The 15,723-nt window shown below is 42.5% G+C and overlaps 1 protein-coding gene across 1 annotated transcript; it reads left to right on the forward strand.

Annotated features, from left to right (window-relative positions):
- The first annotated feature begins 8,089 nt into the window (after window positions 1-8,089).
- Window positions 8,090-12,730, forward strand: LOC119659639 (maternal effect protein oskar). The gene is made up of 4 exons (XM_038067839.1): window positions 8,090-8,402; window positions 8,613-8,892; window positions 8,949-9,446; window positions 12,361-12,730. Exons 1-4 carry the CDS (start codon window positions 8,216-8,218, stop codon window positions 12,458-12,460), a joined length of 1,065 nt encoding a protein of 354 aa, XP_037923767.1. The 5' UTR covers window positions 8,090-8,215; the 3' UTR covers window positions 12,461-12,730.
- Window positions 12,731-15,723: the final 2,993 nt, after the last annotated feature.

Genomic DNA, 15,723 nt, shown 5'->3' on the forward strand with positions numbered 1-15,723 from the left:
TTGAACAAAATTTTGAAGAATTTTCAGTAGTGGCTGGAGTGTTAAACCGTGAAAATCTGAAAGTTAACTAGTGAGCAGGAATTTGTGATTTTGACGTTAAGAGACGAGGATCTGTCACAGACTGCGATCGGGAAGGAAGTAGGATGTTGTCATGTGATTGTTTTGAGGTTTTTGCGCATACTTTAGAGAGAGGGATGGTCGTGATTTAAAAGAAGTTTGCCTAAAAAACTGATTTCTTACATCCAATCGAATAAACTGTGGACTTTCGCAGTGTTGCCAAATAGATACCAGGTCGAAAAGTGTGCGTAGACGCTTAGAAGAAATAGGTCTTCAAATAAGGCGGCCACGAAAAAACCGGCTAAAATGCGTACTGTTCGCTTAAAATCTGCAAAATAATATCAATTTTGGACTCAGACGGATTATACGAGAGTAATATTTATGGAAAAATTAAAAAATAAATCGCCAGCACGATGGAGTGAAATTATTTAGAGTCATCTATCGGCAGGCTAATTCCTCTCGGTCTGATTTTCCGAGATGACTGCGTGATGCCGCATTATCGAATGCAGCTTCTGAGCTTAAATTAGTCTGGAAATAGTCTAGAACTGTTCCAGTTGACACTGCTGTGCTATTTTGTGTGATATGTGAATCGTAAAAACCCTAAAAAGAACAAAGCAATAAAATAAATCTGGAATGTCGGTATTTCACTCAATTACTACAGACAATTGATTGAGTTAATGCCAGATAAAATCAAAGCAGTATTGAAGGGAGGGAATCATCATCATCATCAGCGGCGCAACAATCGGTATCCGGTCTAGGCCTGCCTCAATAAGGAACTCCGGACATCCCGGTTTGGCGCCGAGGTCCACCAATTCGAGATCCCTTAAAGCTGTCTGGCATCCTGATTTACGCCATCGCTCCATCTCAGGCAGGGTCTGCCTTGTCTTCTTTTTCTACCATAGTTATTGCCCTTATAGACTTTCCGTAACCTTATTGAGCCGAATTTTATCCACAACATGTCGGTCATGGTATCGCTCATAGATTTCGTCGTTATGTAGGCTACGGAGTCGTCCATCCTTATGTAGGGAGCCAACAATTCTTCGGAGGATTTTTCTCTCGAACGCGGCCAAGGGTTCGCAATTTTTCTTACTAAGAACCCAAGTCTCCGAGGAATGCATGAGGACTGGCAAGATCATTGTCTTGTACAGTAAGAGCTTTGAACAGTTTTTGTAAGCCGAACTAGGCTCTGTTGGCTGCCAACAACCGTGCACAGATTTCATCATCATAGCTTTTATCGGTTGTTATTTTCGACCCTGCATAGGAGAAGTTATCAACGATCTAATAGTTGTAGTCTCCTATCTTCATTATTCTATTTTTACCAGTGCCATTTAATGTTATTGGTTGGTCGGTTTTTGATGCTGACGTTGCCAACATATATTTTGCCTTGCTTTCATTAATGTGCACCCCAAGATCTTCCGCCGCCTTCTCGATCTGGATGAAGGTAGACTGGACATCTCGGGTTGTTCTTCCCATGATGTCGATATCGTCAACGTAGGCCAGTAGTTGGGTGGACTTGAAGAGGATGGTGCCTCTCGCATTTACATCGGCATCGCGAATCACTCTCTCCAGGGCCAGGTTGAAGAAGATGCATGATAGGGCATCCCCATGTCGTAGACCATTGTTGATGTTGAATGGTCTCGAGAGTGATCCTGCTGCTTTTATTTAGCCTCGCGCATTTGTCAGGGCCAGCCTAGTCAGTCTTATTAATTTCGTCAGGATACCGAAATCTCTCATGGCCGTGTACAGTTTTACCCTGGCTATGCTGTCATAGGCGCCTTTAAAGTCGATGAAAAGATGGTGCAACTGATGTCCATATTCCAACACTTTTTCCATCGCTTGCCGCAGAGAGAAAATCTGATTTGTTGCTGATTTGCCTAGAGTGAAGCCTCTTTGATATGGGCCAATGAGGTTCTGAGCGTATGGGGCTATCCGGCCTAGCAAGATAGAGGAGAATATCTTATAAATGGCACTCAACAACGTGATACTTCTATAATTGCTGCACTGCGTGATGTCGCCTTTTTTATGTATGATACAGATAATGCATCATTGCCAGTCGATAGAAAATGCATTGGAAAAAAAAGCAGGTGTGCTCAGTAATTTTTCTCGATGTCGCCCAGGCGTTTGATAAGGTGTGGCGCCAAAGACTGTTGCATGAATTGCATAGGGACCTCCAAGAAAAATTTTTCGATATCTTAAAATCATATGTATCAGGGGGTCTATTCAGAGTGAAGTACGAGGAAACCTATTCTAAACTGACGAAAAACATGCAACTGGTGTACTGCAGGCCAGTGTCTTGGACCCAACACTATTTCTCCTGTATACCTTGCTGTGAAGGCAAAATAGCGACATTTGCGGACGACACTGCCATCCTTACCACAGGTAAAGCTATGGAAGAAGCAAAAATAAAGTTACAAACAGCTATTGACAACATCGTAGAATGGACCAAGAAATGAAAAATAAAATTGAACGAATGCAAATCAGCGAACATTAACATCAAAAACAAAAAAGAAAATCCAGCTAAAGTCATCATAAACGGGCAAGATGTGCCACAGACCAGTGAGTTCAATACTTAGGTATGACACACGATGCTAAGCTCAGCTGGAAAAGACACATATTAAGAAAGAAGAATGAGTAAAATGCCAGCTACTGATAGATGTACTGGCTATTGGGGGGGGGGGGGGGGGGAATTCCCACCTGACCATCGACAACAAGCTGCTAATTTATAAGCAGATCGTAAGGCCCATATGGACGTACGGCATCCAGTTCTGGGGCTGTGCCAAAAAATCAAACCTTCAGGTCATACGTTCCAAAATAAAGTGTTTGGAAGCGTAGTAGACGTTCCCTGGTTCATTCGTAATGAGGATCTGCATAGGAACGTGAAAGCACAGTTGGTTAGTGGAGTCATGAAAGACCAAGCAATTTAACAAAGCCATCGAATATGATCACATTAGAATAACGAAGTCCGAAAATTGAATGATATCGCTGATATAATGAGATGACTGAAAGGAGTAAAGCTAAACCACTTGCTAACATAAAGGATGCCTAAAGATATACGCCACTGAGGAACAGCCAGATTCTCAGCGTTTTCTTCATATTTAGTCAAGGACCGTGGTGAATGAGCCGATTATTCTACATTTGAACGAAATCAACTGTGTTCTGAAGAGCAAAGCTGGCAGAATCTGGTCAATGAGGTAGATGAGGACCCATGGGGACTTGGCTAAAAGCTTGTCACCCGGAATATCGGGGCTGTTCGGACCGCATTGTACGGGCATTATTCCCCAGACATCCCGTACGGGTTGAAGTCGACAGCGCGGAAAGTGTCGAAGACTGCTGTCTTTTTACAATAAAAGAACTCGAAGAAGTAGGTCTCGCCATGAAAAAGAAGAAAACGCCAGGTCCTGGTAGTATTCTGCGGGAACTTTACAAACTGGTGTTCCGCCAACGGCCAGAGTTGCTGCTCGGGGCGTTCAACGCCTGCCTGAAGGAGGGTATTTTTCCCTGTCGCTGGAAGGTGGCGAGACTCGCGCTGCCGTCTGCATACTGACCGCTATGTATGCTTGACACGGCCGGGAATATGCTCGAAAAGCACTGCCGGAGACTTATCCCCAGGTCAGTTCGGGTTCAGAGCAGGGAAATCCACGGTGGGTGCTGTTTCAGAGGTCATGGATGCGGTTCATTAAGCCGAGGCACACAGCCGCCGATCTCGACGGATAGCGCTCCTCGTAACGTTTGATGTCAGAAATGCCTTCAATTCCGTTAGATGGACAGAGATACTACGCACATTAGAGAACTTAGCCATCTCTTGCGGATATTGAGACATTACCACTCCCTGTTCTATGAGATGCTAGATGGCTAGAGGAAGATGGAGATCACGTCGGGAGTAGCACAGGGATTCATCCTAGGGCCGGATCTCTGGAACGCTACCTACGATAGTTTGCTAAGACTCGACATGCAAGAAAAGTCGTGCCTGGTCGATTATGCTGCAGACGAAGTGTTGCGGCACTTGTTGCCGGATGCACTGTTGAACAGGCGCAAAGCAGACTTGGCAAATTGATGCGCCGAATAAGCATATGGATGACTGCTTATGGTTTCAGCCTTGCACTGAAAAAAATCGAGGTAGTCATCTTGATCAGAACGAGAATCCCGACTCTGCGTCCTATATCGATCGGCTAGTTGACTATAGAGTCAAAACCAGCTGTTAAATATCTTGGATTAATGCACGACTCAAATATGAGCTTCTTCGAGCAAATCAAAGCAGCAGCGGACAGGGCTGCAGCCGGAGTCTCGGCCTTAAGTCGGCTAATGCCTAATATTCATTATCATCAACGGCGCAACAACCGGTATCCGGTCTAGGCCTACCTTAATAAGGAACTCCCGACATCCCGGTTTTGCGCCGAGGTCCACTAATTCGATATCCCTAAAAGCTGTCTGGTGTCCTCACCTACGCCATCGCTCCATCTTAGGCAAGGTCTGCCTCGTCTTCTTTTACTACCATAGATATTGCCCTTATGGACTTTCCGGGCTGGATCATCCTCATCCATACGGATTAAGTGACCCGCCCACCGTAACCTATTTAGCCGGATTTTATCCACAACCGGAAGGTCATGGTATCGCTCATAGACTTCGTCGTTATGTAGGCGACGGAATCTTCCATCCTCATGTAGGGAGCCAAAAATTCTTCGGAGGATTCTTCTTTCGAACTCAACCAAGAGTTCGCAATTCTTCTTGCTAAGAACCCAAGTCTCCAAGGAATACATGAGGACTGGCAAAATCCTTGTCTTGTATAGTAAGAGCTTTGACCCTATGGTGAGACGTTTCGAGCGGAACAGTTTTTGTAAGCTGAAATAGGCTCTGTTGCTGCCAACAACCGTGAACGGATTTCATCGTCATAGCTGTTATCGGTTGTGATTTTCGACCCTAGATAGGAGAAATTATCAACGGTCTCAAAGTTGTATTCTCCTATTTTTATTCTTCCTGTTTGACCAGTGCGATTTGATGTTGTTGGTTGGTTGGTTTTGGTGCTGACGTTGCCACCATATACTTTGCCTTGCCTTCATTGATGTGCAGCCCAAGATCTCGCGCCAATAACCGCCTGCTCAATCTGGATGAACGCAGTTTGTACGTCTCGGGTGGTTCTTCCCATGATGTTGATATCGTCAGCATAGGCCAGTAGTTAGGTGGACTTAAGAGGGTCATCCCGTGTGTCAGATCCGAGGAATCGAATTTTTTTTGGCATCAATTGTATCTAGATATTTTTTGATATTCAGAGTCATTCGGAAATTATAGTATTAAACACGTGATAAGTCACATGCTAGTTTATGTCGATCGTCATAATAAAGCTCATATTTATCGGTCCGAATGACGTTCGAATGACTTCGCTAAAAGGACAAGAATTGAAGTCAAGGCCGTACATGTGTTTCTTCAAGAAATCTAAGGTTTATGGGCTAGATATATCAGATTAATGATCAGTTAAGGTTTTATGGCTAAAAATCGCATTCTACTTTTTAAATGCGTTTTTCTCGAAACCGTTTAGCTAAAATAGTCCATTTTTTTGTAAACCACAATTTTTAGGTACACCGGAGCATAGACTAGGTTTTTACAATCAATACTCGATAGATGTAATAATTATAATAATAATAATCGTTGGCGCAACAATCCATATTGGGCCTTGAAGTGTGTTAGAGCACTTCATTCAAGACCGTAACGGTACACTACAGTACACTGTAGGAGGCAATGTGGTCAGCATTGCGCTCGCCCGAGATTATTACCCTGATTTGACTCAGGTACTCATTCACAGCTGAATCGACTGGTATCCGACGTCAAATCACGATACAAATTCCACTGTCACCAGTGAGATTTGAACCGCGACCTTCCGTACGACAGCCTTGTGCTCTAACCACTCAGCTATCCGGACATTGGATGTAATAATTAGACTTTATTAATTTTAATGAATGAGTTTAAATTAATTAAAAACTGCACCGCGTGATAACCGACTATCCAAACGTTAGAAGCAGAAAAGAATGATCTCCCTTCATGTGTTTCTTTCTGCCCCTAACTCATGGCACACTTTCCTCGCTAGTCCTCCACTCCCGTGGCGAGGGATGGGGCTGGAAAAATTACTGTGCACGCTCAAGATATAAATAAATCTTTGGTGCAAAATTCGTATTTGCATCTTTCTCCAGTTCTTCACAAAAAATTTCTAAAAAAGGGCAAAAAACGGCTTTCACACGGGATGACCCCCTTAAAGAGGATCGTACCTCTTGCATTTACCTCAGCATCACGGATCACTTTCTCGAGGGCCGGTCAAAGAGGACGCATGATAGGGCATCCTCTTGTCGTAGACCGTTTAAGCCGAATATTGTGGGCCTTATGTCTACCAGTAGATGTTTTCTTATGGGAGCAGCGCAGTCCGTTCTGGTCTACGGCGCGGAGATATGAGCCGATGCCCTTGACAAGCAGGTGCACTATAAACGCCTCCCCCAGGTATAGAGACAGGGAACTCTTGCGAGTGGTGTCTGCTTACTGCGGTGTCTCAAAACCGGCCGTGATAGTGATCTTGAGAGTGATCCCCTTTGTCCTCCTTGTTAAGGAACGTAAAGCTGTCTAGAGTCGCAAGGGCGAAGATCTACCAGAGTTGATTGCTCGTGATGAACGTCAACGCACACTTACCGAGTAGCGAGGCAGGTGGACTTCGTGGCCAATCTGCAATTTAGATCGGTGGCTGAACCGAATGCATGATGAGATTGATTACTTCCTTACCCAACTTTTAAGTGGACATAGAGGTTTTCAGTCTTACCTGCACAAGATTGGAAAGTATGATTTCCTGATTGTGTGTTCTGCAATGGAGTAGTGGTTGCCGAACACCCCTTTTTCTCTTGTGAAAGGTGGGACGACTAACGTATATTCGAGCTCTTCTTGTTACAAAGAAGATTGAACTCGACCGGCGGAGGGATAGAAAGACAAGAGGTTTCTCCCCTCCTGTTCGTGCAAGGAATTCCCTGACCTGAAGGCTCCCTAAACCGGGAGAGCGGAAGGGCTAGCCCGAAGTAATATGTCAAACGGTTCCAGGCTATTTCTCTGAGAACATGGAGGTGTTTAGTTGGTATTCCGACGGCGCACTTTTGTCGGAGTTCAGCAGTCTGTGCATAAATGCAAAAAAATCTGTCCGTCGCGTCGGTCACGGAACATTTCCTAAACAGCCTATTGCCCATGTCTATGCTTCTTGGCTTCCAATGGAATAGCTTTTCGATTTCCCTATTGGGATACCATCCAGCACGGGAAGTTTTTTGTGCAAGGATTCTGACCTGTGTTGTGCTGTGTCTGTGTGGATCCGGAACGCATGCCGCTGGATCGTATGAATACTCTCGTAGTAAATGTCTGGAACAACTCTTTTGTGCCTGGCACGTTACATGGTGGACATGCTAGCTGCTGGATCGTATGAATACTTTCGTCTGTGGTGTGCTGAAAACGCTCCGTGCTGGATACCGAACGCCTGCTGTGGGTCGTACGAATACTCTCATAGTAAATGTATGGAACAATTCTTTCTTGTCTGATACGTTCAGTGTTGGGTGCGGGATGGTATGAATAGAGCTTGAGTTGTGGCGGAGGAATGTAGGCCTCACAACATGTTAACTTCAGTGCAACAATTACCCCACCCAGATACTGACTTGCAACACAAGCTAGATATTAGAGTTTAATTATAATATTCCTTATTTAACGTAAACAACCGACGAATCTAATCTGCGCCCATTTTAAGGCCAATATTGGATGTATTGCCTTTTTGTTGTATGTTAATTGTATCAGAGTACTTCCTCTACTGCACATTTTGCGCTTTATTATGCGAGGTTTGATGATGGTACTTTTCAGAAAAACAGCACAAAAGAGGGTTGTTTAGAAGCAATTAAGCAGTGGCGTTACATTTCATCAACCGCCAGGGATCGGGCCAAACGTAATTCAAAATTTAAAATTATTACTATATCAAATCACCCTGTTCGATCAGTATAAAAACCTGTTTGCCATCCATAGCCGATAACTGTACCCTCCATCCATATAAAATTATTCTATACCAGATTCAGTCTTCCTTTTATTGCCGTCGTATAGTGGATCCGTGATTTTTATTGGATTTAAAATTGTGTTCTGTGTTGCTACCTAGTCCTTAATGTCGTCCATAATGCTGTCTGACTTGAATGAAGTATCGAGTGATCCTCCAATCGTAGAAAATATGAATCCATCTTTCAACAACGCAGACTCTTTCGCCAATATTGATGATGTACCGCTGGATGTTCTTATGCGTAGTATTTTAATTTCCCGCGCCAAAACAGGGGCCACTATTCAAGATTTGCGGAGTAAGGCTTTACATAGTAATACCACGTTTATATCGAAAAAATTAGCATGCAATGAAGGTCGAGATCAAGAAAAATGCTAACTAAAAGATTAATAATTTGCTCTATTAAATTCACAATAAGATTTGTAAAACAGGAGGCACTTGATTATTCAAAGGGCTTAAGGCATGTCATTAAATATAGACGCAATATGTTTTCTGATTTCATCCTCAGGTGACTATTATGAGCACACAGGCGAAAAATTTCCTTTCGAGGAGAACATCGTTGATTCGTTACTGAACATTCCCGGCGTGATTTGCTATAAAGATCACAATGGTACCTTCATCTTCAATCTTTCTCGCACTAGTCCCAAGTCACAGCATATCCTCAACATGGTTCGTAACCAGAAACCATCCTACAAATCCATGCAGAATAGAGGTTCCGGCATATTTTTCAAATCACCAAGGAATGGAGGGGATAACCAATGCTTCTTCAGAGATAATTATGATTATTTGTGAGTATGCGATGATTGTTCATAGCCCATTCACTGGTTGATGGCTATTGTTCCAGGAATAAGTGGAGCCGACCGCAAGAATACACCGAAAATGGATCAGCTCATCTCTACATATATCAACTTCTCGGAGACGATTTTTTCCTCTTCATGGCAAAAATGGAACTAAATTGTCAATTCACTTTAGGACATCGAATCCTGCAGTCAGGGCTATGCGTTTCTGGACAGACAATAGCGAGTGCCGCGGAACGTGTGCGGACATTTAGAAACCTCAGTAAATACATTATCGTTAACATTGGTTCGGTGGATATCTTACACGGTCGCGACTTAATGGATATGAAGCATGATTTCTTGGAACTAATGAAGGCCTTCAGACTACGGAATATTTTCCCAATTGTCACAACACTGGCTCCGCTTGCCAATAACTATCATCGGCCCTGTTTGAAACAGAACTTGGAACATTTCAATGAATTCCTCCGGCACAATTGGCAAGCATTAGATTTGTGGTCGATTATGGTTAATCGGAATGGCCAGACATTATATGAATGTTATCAAAGGTAATCATAATTTTTTTCACTATGAAGAATGTGCGAGGTTACTTGGTGCTATCCAGTCGTTTGTTAGCTACTGTTTCAAATGGTTAGCGAATTTATTGTGCAATATCTCTCGCCTTGTTTATTTAATAAGGCTCAGAAAGTGCAAATTTACCTATCTATATGATCTAAGGCCACTATCAAGCGTGTAGGAGTTTTATTGCGGATCAGATCACGATCAGACAGAATATCCTCCCCTTTTTACTTTTAAATTTCATGTTACGAAGGGGATTCAAAAAAAGTATTCGCCTTTGACTACAACGCACTTCTGCAAACAATTCTTCCATTGTTCAAAACAGTTTTTAAATTCACTCATCGGGATGTCCTTTAAGCCTTCTAGCGATTTTTATTTCACCTCCTCTACAGTGACAAAACGCTTTCCTTTCATATTCCTTTTGAGGCGCATCCATAGCCCCATGATTCATCATCAGTAATCACCTTGGAAAAGAATTCAGGGTTCAGGGTTCGAGCTGATTTTGAGGGTTGAATCGCTGCACTCACAACGACACAACTTCGCACACTGACGCAGGTGGAGCAACACTAACAGACATGTGGTCAAACAATAGGTTCCCCCACTCTCCCTCCCTACCACAGCGTAATTCCCGGAACTTATGGGCCCTCCCTCGTAGTTGTGCCCTCCAGACGATTTCAAGTCTACCATTGAAGTGTATTGACTGTGTTTCCATCGAAGCAAATAAGGGAATTAAGTTAGAGATGCCGTTACCGTCACTAGTAAATTTTTTTTAAACGCAGAGTTTTTACTAGCGACGGAATAGAATTTCTAGTCATAATGCTGCCCGAGTATCCTTCAAAGTCGTCTGTTGGAACATTATTTGATTCTTATGCACTTAATCTTCTGGATTTTGGATTCTTAATCCGGATTTTTGCACATTTTATTTGTCGGGGTCCAGGTTTTCCAGTCGGCTGAATGATATCCTTTGGGTGCACGGTTGCACGTTACTTCGTCCAACACTGTAAATATCGGAGAGAGCAGTTATCCTCGTTTGACTCCTCTATTCACTGGTTCGCTTAGATCATCTTATATACCACTGGCAACAACTCCAAAGGTTTGAGATGGATCTATTCTTTGTCTCGCGAACTTTTTCTTGTTTTGGCTGGGCTTCTTAGTTTAGCGTATCCAACGCTCACTAGAATTCTTCAAATGTGATATATAGGGGAGGGTCCTTCATTGTTGGTTATTGTGTAGTTAATCACAGAATGTTTGAGTGGTCAACTCGTTCTCTTCGCTTTCTGTAGCCACTTTTCCGGTTATCTTTTAAATGCCGATCTATTCTCTATTCAGCTGTCCAATATTTCGCAAGTTACTACTGTTCCTCAAGTCACATTTCTCCGGAATCATCGTCTTTATTGCTTTTCCCAAGTTCAAGCAATAAATCTTACCCTTGAGAAGTATTCTAGTATTGATCATTTCAAATGGAAAAAACAACACAATCCAAATTATCATTCCGCACGGAAGCGTATCTTTTTATTTGACGTCAAAACCCATCATTCAAAAGAATGCATCTTTTCTCAAACTACATAATATGTTACAGGATAATATGTCCTTTTAGAAAAATGCAAACCTTGGTCCCAGGAGATAAAATTCCTCCGTTCAGTTTTGGCAAAAACCATATGGTCTCATTGGTCATGATCCCATCTGAAGACAACTAGGTTAATTTTTATTGTCCATAAGCTTTCAGCCCCATACTCGCAGAATATCATTGGCCCATATCATAGAGGCTTCACTCCAGGCAAATCAGCATCAGATTAGATTTTCTCTTTGCAGCAAGCGGTGGAAAAACTTTTGGAATATGGACATTAGTTGCATCATCTTTTCATTGACTCCAAGGTCGCCTATGATAGCATAGCCAGGGTAAAGCTGCACACGGCCCTAGGAGAATTCCGTATCCCGACGAAATTTTTAAGACTGACTAGGCTGACCCTGACCAATGTACGAAGTCAGATAAAAGCAGCAGGATCATTTTCGAGACCATTCAACATCAATAACGGTCTAAGGCAAAGGGATGCCCTATCATGCGTTCTCTTTAACCTGATCCGTGATGCCGAGGTAAATGCGAGAGGCACCATCCGTTTCAAGTCCACCCAACTACTGGTGTATGCTGACGATATAGACACCATGGGAAGAACAACCCGAGACGTGCAACCACAAGCCAACCAACCAACAACATTAAATTGCACTGGTCAAACAAGAATAATAAAGATAGGAGACTACAACTGTTAGACCGTTGATAATTTTTCCTATGTAGGGTCGAAAATCACAACCGATAACACCTACGATGATGAACTCCACGCACGGTTGTTGGCAACCAACAGAGCCTATTTCAGTTTACAAAAACTTTTCCACTCGAAACGTCTCACCATAGGGTCAAAGAAGAATCATCGGAAGCATTGTTGGCCCCCTACATGAGGATGGACGATTCCGTAGCCTATATAACGACAAAATCTATAACGATACTATGACCGTCTGGTTGCAGATCAAATCCGACTCAATGGGTTGCGGTGGGCGGGTTACTTAATCCGAGGATGATCCAGCTCGGATAGTTTATAAGGGCAATATATATGGTAAAAGAAAAAGCAGACCTGGCCTGAGATGGAGCGATGACGTAGGTCAGGACGCCAGATAGCTTTTAATGATATTGAGTCGGTGGACCTCGGCGAAAAAACCGGGATGTCTGCAGTTCCTTATTAAGGCAGGCCTAGACCGGATACCGTTTCATTTGTTTCTTTAAACTAGCTACTCAACGGTTGTTTGGGATCTCTCATTCTTTTCAGCTACTTGATCTCTATTGTTAGTGAAATTAATTTACCATTTATAGCATTAATTGCAAGGTTAAAAATTATTTTTCCTCCATTTCAGCGAAGCTCGGTACGTTACGGGAAGCAATCAACCACACGTCATGTGGAATAAAATTGGGCGACAGAGGATCCTTAAATTTATAAAAAGTCAACTATTGTGATACAAATTCACTTTAATTTTTTAATTTTAATTTAATTTTATTGTAAATCTTGCTCTGTTTATTTTACTGTGTAATTCTAGTTCCGGCCTTTTCTTTTACTGAATGGTCTTAATTTTAAAGTATTTCAATTTTAAAGTCTGTCTACTGCGGCGATTTATAATGCTCCGAATTAGTTATCGAGTAGATGAGATAATAACAACAATATTTTTAAGAATAAGGCCAAATATTGATCAATTGTTAAAGGTTCCGAATAAATTTTTAAAATTTCTAGGCGAAATTTTTAAATCTTATGAACATGAGCAAGAGAGGAGGCCTTGGAATATTCTCTTTAGTTTTTTTCTCTCCGTTCTTTTAGTTGCATATCCCTCAACATTGCCCCACCGAAGCATGAGAGAGACGGTAACGGTGGCGACCAGGTGGCCCTTGGAGACGACAGATTTTTGTTCCATTTGCTTTTAAGTTTAAAGCCTACACGCGGCGTTTTGCTCGTCTTGCCATGTCTTTGCGGTGCAGACAACTCTCATTTACACAACAGTGATGGCAAAAAAGAACGAAAAAGTTGACTGATGGTTTCGTCCAGGGAAGAGGCAACTCATCAGACGCTGCCTCACCACTGCCCTGGGAGCAGCGTAACCGAAAGTAACGACAGATTGATAATGGGTACGAACTATATTCAAGTGAAATCCATCATAAGTCCAGACCTAAACCAGGCCGAAGTAAATATTGTTTTGCTGAGGATGCTGGGAGTCCTGAGTCCGCACCCACTTGTTGATGGCAAGTTCACATGACGTTTTGTTAAGGGACGGACACATTTATTGCACGCCTGGAAGTATACCCACTCCTGTTCACTAGAACTTTCCATGCAATTTTGCCAGGCTTATATTTTTCAGTTTCTCAGTACAGTAACACATTCGAGTCCTTGAAGCTCCCAGTCGAGAAATGAAATATGTGTGTTTATTTGATAGCATTTATCACCTCATACTGGACTAACTTCTGCTGCTGCCCACAACCTTGGCAACGCTTTCACCTGAAAGTGATATCTGGAGCACTCGTCGACTCCGGAGCAGAAAAGACCATGTTAACTGAAAATATTGTCTTTACTATAGATTCCAGCAAGATACCCAACAAAGTGCTTCTCACAGGCCTTGGGGACCAGCCCCTCTCTATTCCAAAATCTAGAGTAACTATTACTTTACACTCTCGAAACAAAGTTGATTTTATTTTCACTTTTTTTTGGCTCATGCTTTGAGCAAGCTCTCAAACATAGATGGTGTTTCAGTCTTGACCTCATCTTCAGTAGATGCAGTTGGCTGGGCCATTCTTTCTAGTTTAGTTGAATTGAATACATAATACATACATTAGTGCGGAAGTTTATACAGTTTATTCAAACGATCATATGTCGTCATTCGACCCTGACACTTGCTCCTGGGCAAGGCAAGCATACCGATAAGAAGAGACCAAAACTCAACCACTTTGGTGTTAATTACCCGGTTTTGGGAATCATCCGGTTTCGGCAATCTGAGAAAGTTCCGCAGAGGACTATTCTACGACCAGAGGAATAAAAGGCTGTGAATTTTCTTAGATCTAATCTTCTTATTTAAGGCCATATTATTGTGTGAACCCCATTAATTTCAACTACCCAACTTTTCGGCCCAGGCGTTATCGTTTGGTATCATTGCTTTGGTTGCAAAGAAGCCTGAGCTCTCTGAAGTATCTTAGCGTAATTTTATGGATGAGCTCTGCATATATCCATAAAGTGTCCTAGATTGGAATCGAACGTTTTGCGTTTTACTATTTATGATTGATAAGGAACATACGAAGATACAATGCCTTTTCTCGGCTTAGAAATTATCTACCAACACCTAAGGTACTCCAACCACAGCTTACTTATGCGCAGCGGGTCAACTGGTTTGAAAGAATAGTATCGACAAAAATATTTTGTGGGTAGTGATTCTATCGATAATGCCATCTCTCTTCGCAAAAATACTGCAGGGATGGAGGTTGGCAAATCAGCTGTAAATCATCCTCAGCTTCTACCTTTATTCCACTTGCCCTAAAAACCTGTAGAGTTAAAGAGAATGATGTCAATTTATCCTTAGTATTCAATGGCTATCTAAGCAAACCACTCTAACCTTCAAAGTGGCCTCTGCTCCATTATCAGTGAAGGCAGCAAAACATACTATTTTATCAATTGTTGACTAGTAAGCACCACCCGAACGAATTGGAATCTCTAGTCATCTTTCAAGCCAATCTCCTTCTGTACGCTTTCTGGGTCCTGGGAGTCAACTGGGACACGTCTGCCTTTTCGAACTAGTGAATACTCGGTAAAGTTACAGAAAACACTTTCCGGAACTCATAACGCCTAACGGCTCTTCATATCACTCGACGCTCGCAAATACAAGGTAGTATTCTTCAAAATTATAAGGATACCAAAAGTGGAGCTATGCAGTGCGGGGCTATTCACTCAACCATCTTCCTGATTAATTTCCAAACTATATGACAAACTGCAATAGATTTTCAACTGATCTGACCCGGAGATCACTTCGCTTGGCTACGTTCACTTCTAGCAAAGTGAAAAACTTAGCCCCAATACAGGAGCGATACCACTACGTTAATACCGAACGCCACATAGAAGCACATATGATCGATTTTAACTGCTTTGTCTATTCGTGGCTGCTCACCTTCTTAACTTCAAAATTATTCATTCATGGAATGGGACGCCTTGGCCCCAATAAGGACTTGAGGATTGGTTAAAGAACTCTGCCGTACTCTGCAAATTCTGAGTTTCTCCAAGAGATTTGAAAACTCGTAGAAACTAACATTCGGTCGTATGACTGGTTAGAAAGATTCTCATTGCTAAATGAGGCTGTCGCTGATTTAGCCTACGGTGTGCGAATGAGTTGTAGGCACTCACCGCTAACAAGCATGAAATTGTTTTTTCCTTTTATCCGGCTCGCCCTATTTGCTGACACCCAATAATTCATACACATAGATAGACACTTGGACCACTCTTGAATTCTGTAACGAGAGTGTCATCAGTCCATTCCATCTAAAAATTAACATATCAGCCATCTGCTCATTCGACCTGTACAGTTTGTGGCCTTGCATGTAGGGTCAACATTACTTCAAGCACAGCCAAACATGATATTGTGCGCCAATTCTCTTCTTATGTTCGACCCAACGCTACTATATTAAGGTAGCGGATGGCATCCCTTCTAACTATATGCTCAAGATCGGTGCGACCACTTTTTCGCACCGCAGTG

Source organism: Hermetia illucens, chromosome 6, assembly GCF_905115235.1.
Source record: "Hermetia illucens chromosome 6, iHerIll2.2.curated.20191125, whole genome shotgun sequence".
Classification (NCBI taxonomy): domain Eukaryota; kingdom Metazoa; phylum Arthropoda; class Insecta; order Diptera; family Stratiomyidae; genus Hermetia; species Hermetia illucens.

Excerpts from the sequence above, each read along its gene's own strand:
- LOC119659639 (XM_038067839.1), top strand. The coding sequence starts at position 8,216 with ATGTCGTCCATAATGCTGTCTGACTTGAATGAAGTATCGAGTGATCCT. Across the intron at positions 8,403-8,612 it reads CACTATTCAAGATTTGCGGA|GTGACTATTATGAGCACACA; the intron begins GTAAGGCTTTAC and ends TTTCATCCTCAG. Across the intron at positions 9,447-12,360 it reads TTATATGAATGTTATCAAAG|CGAAGCTCGGTACGTTACGG; the intron begins GTAATCATAATT and ends CCTCCATTTCAG.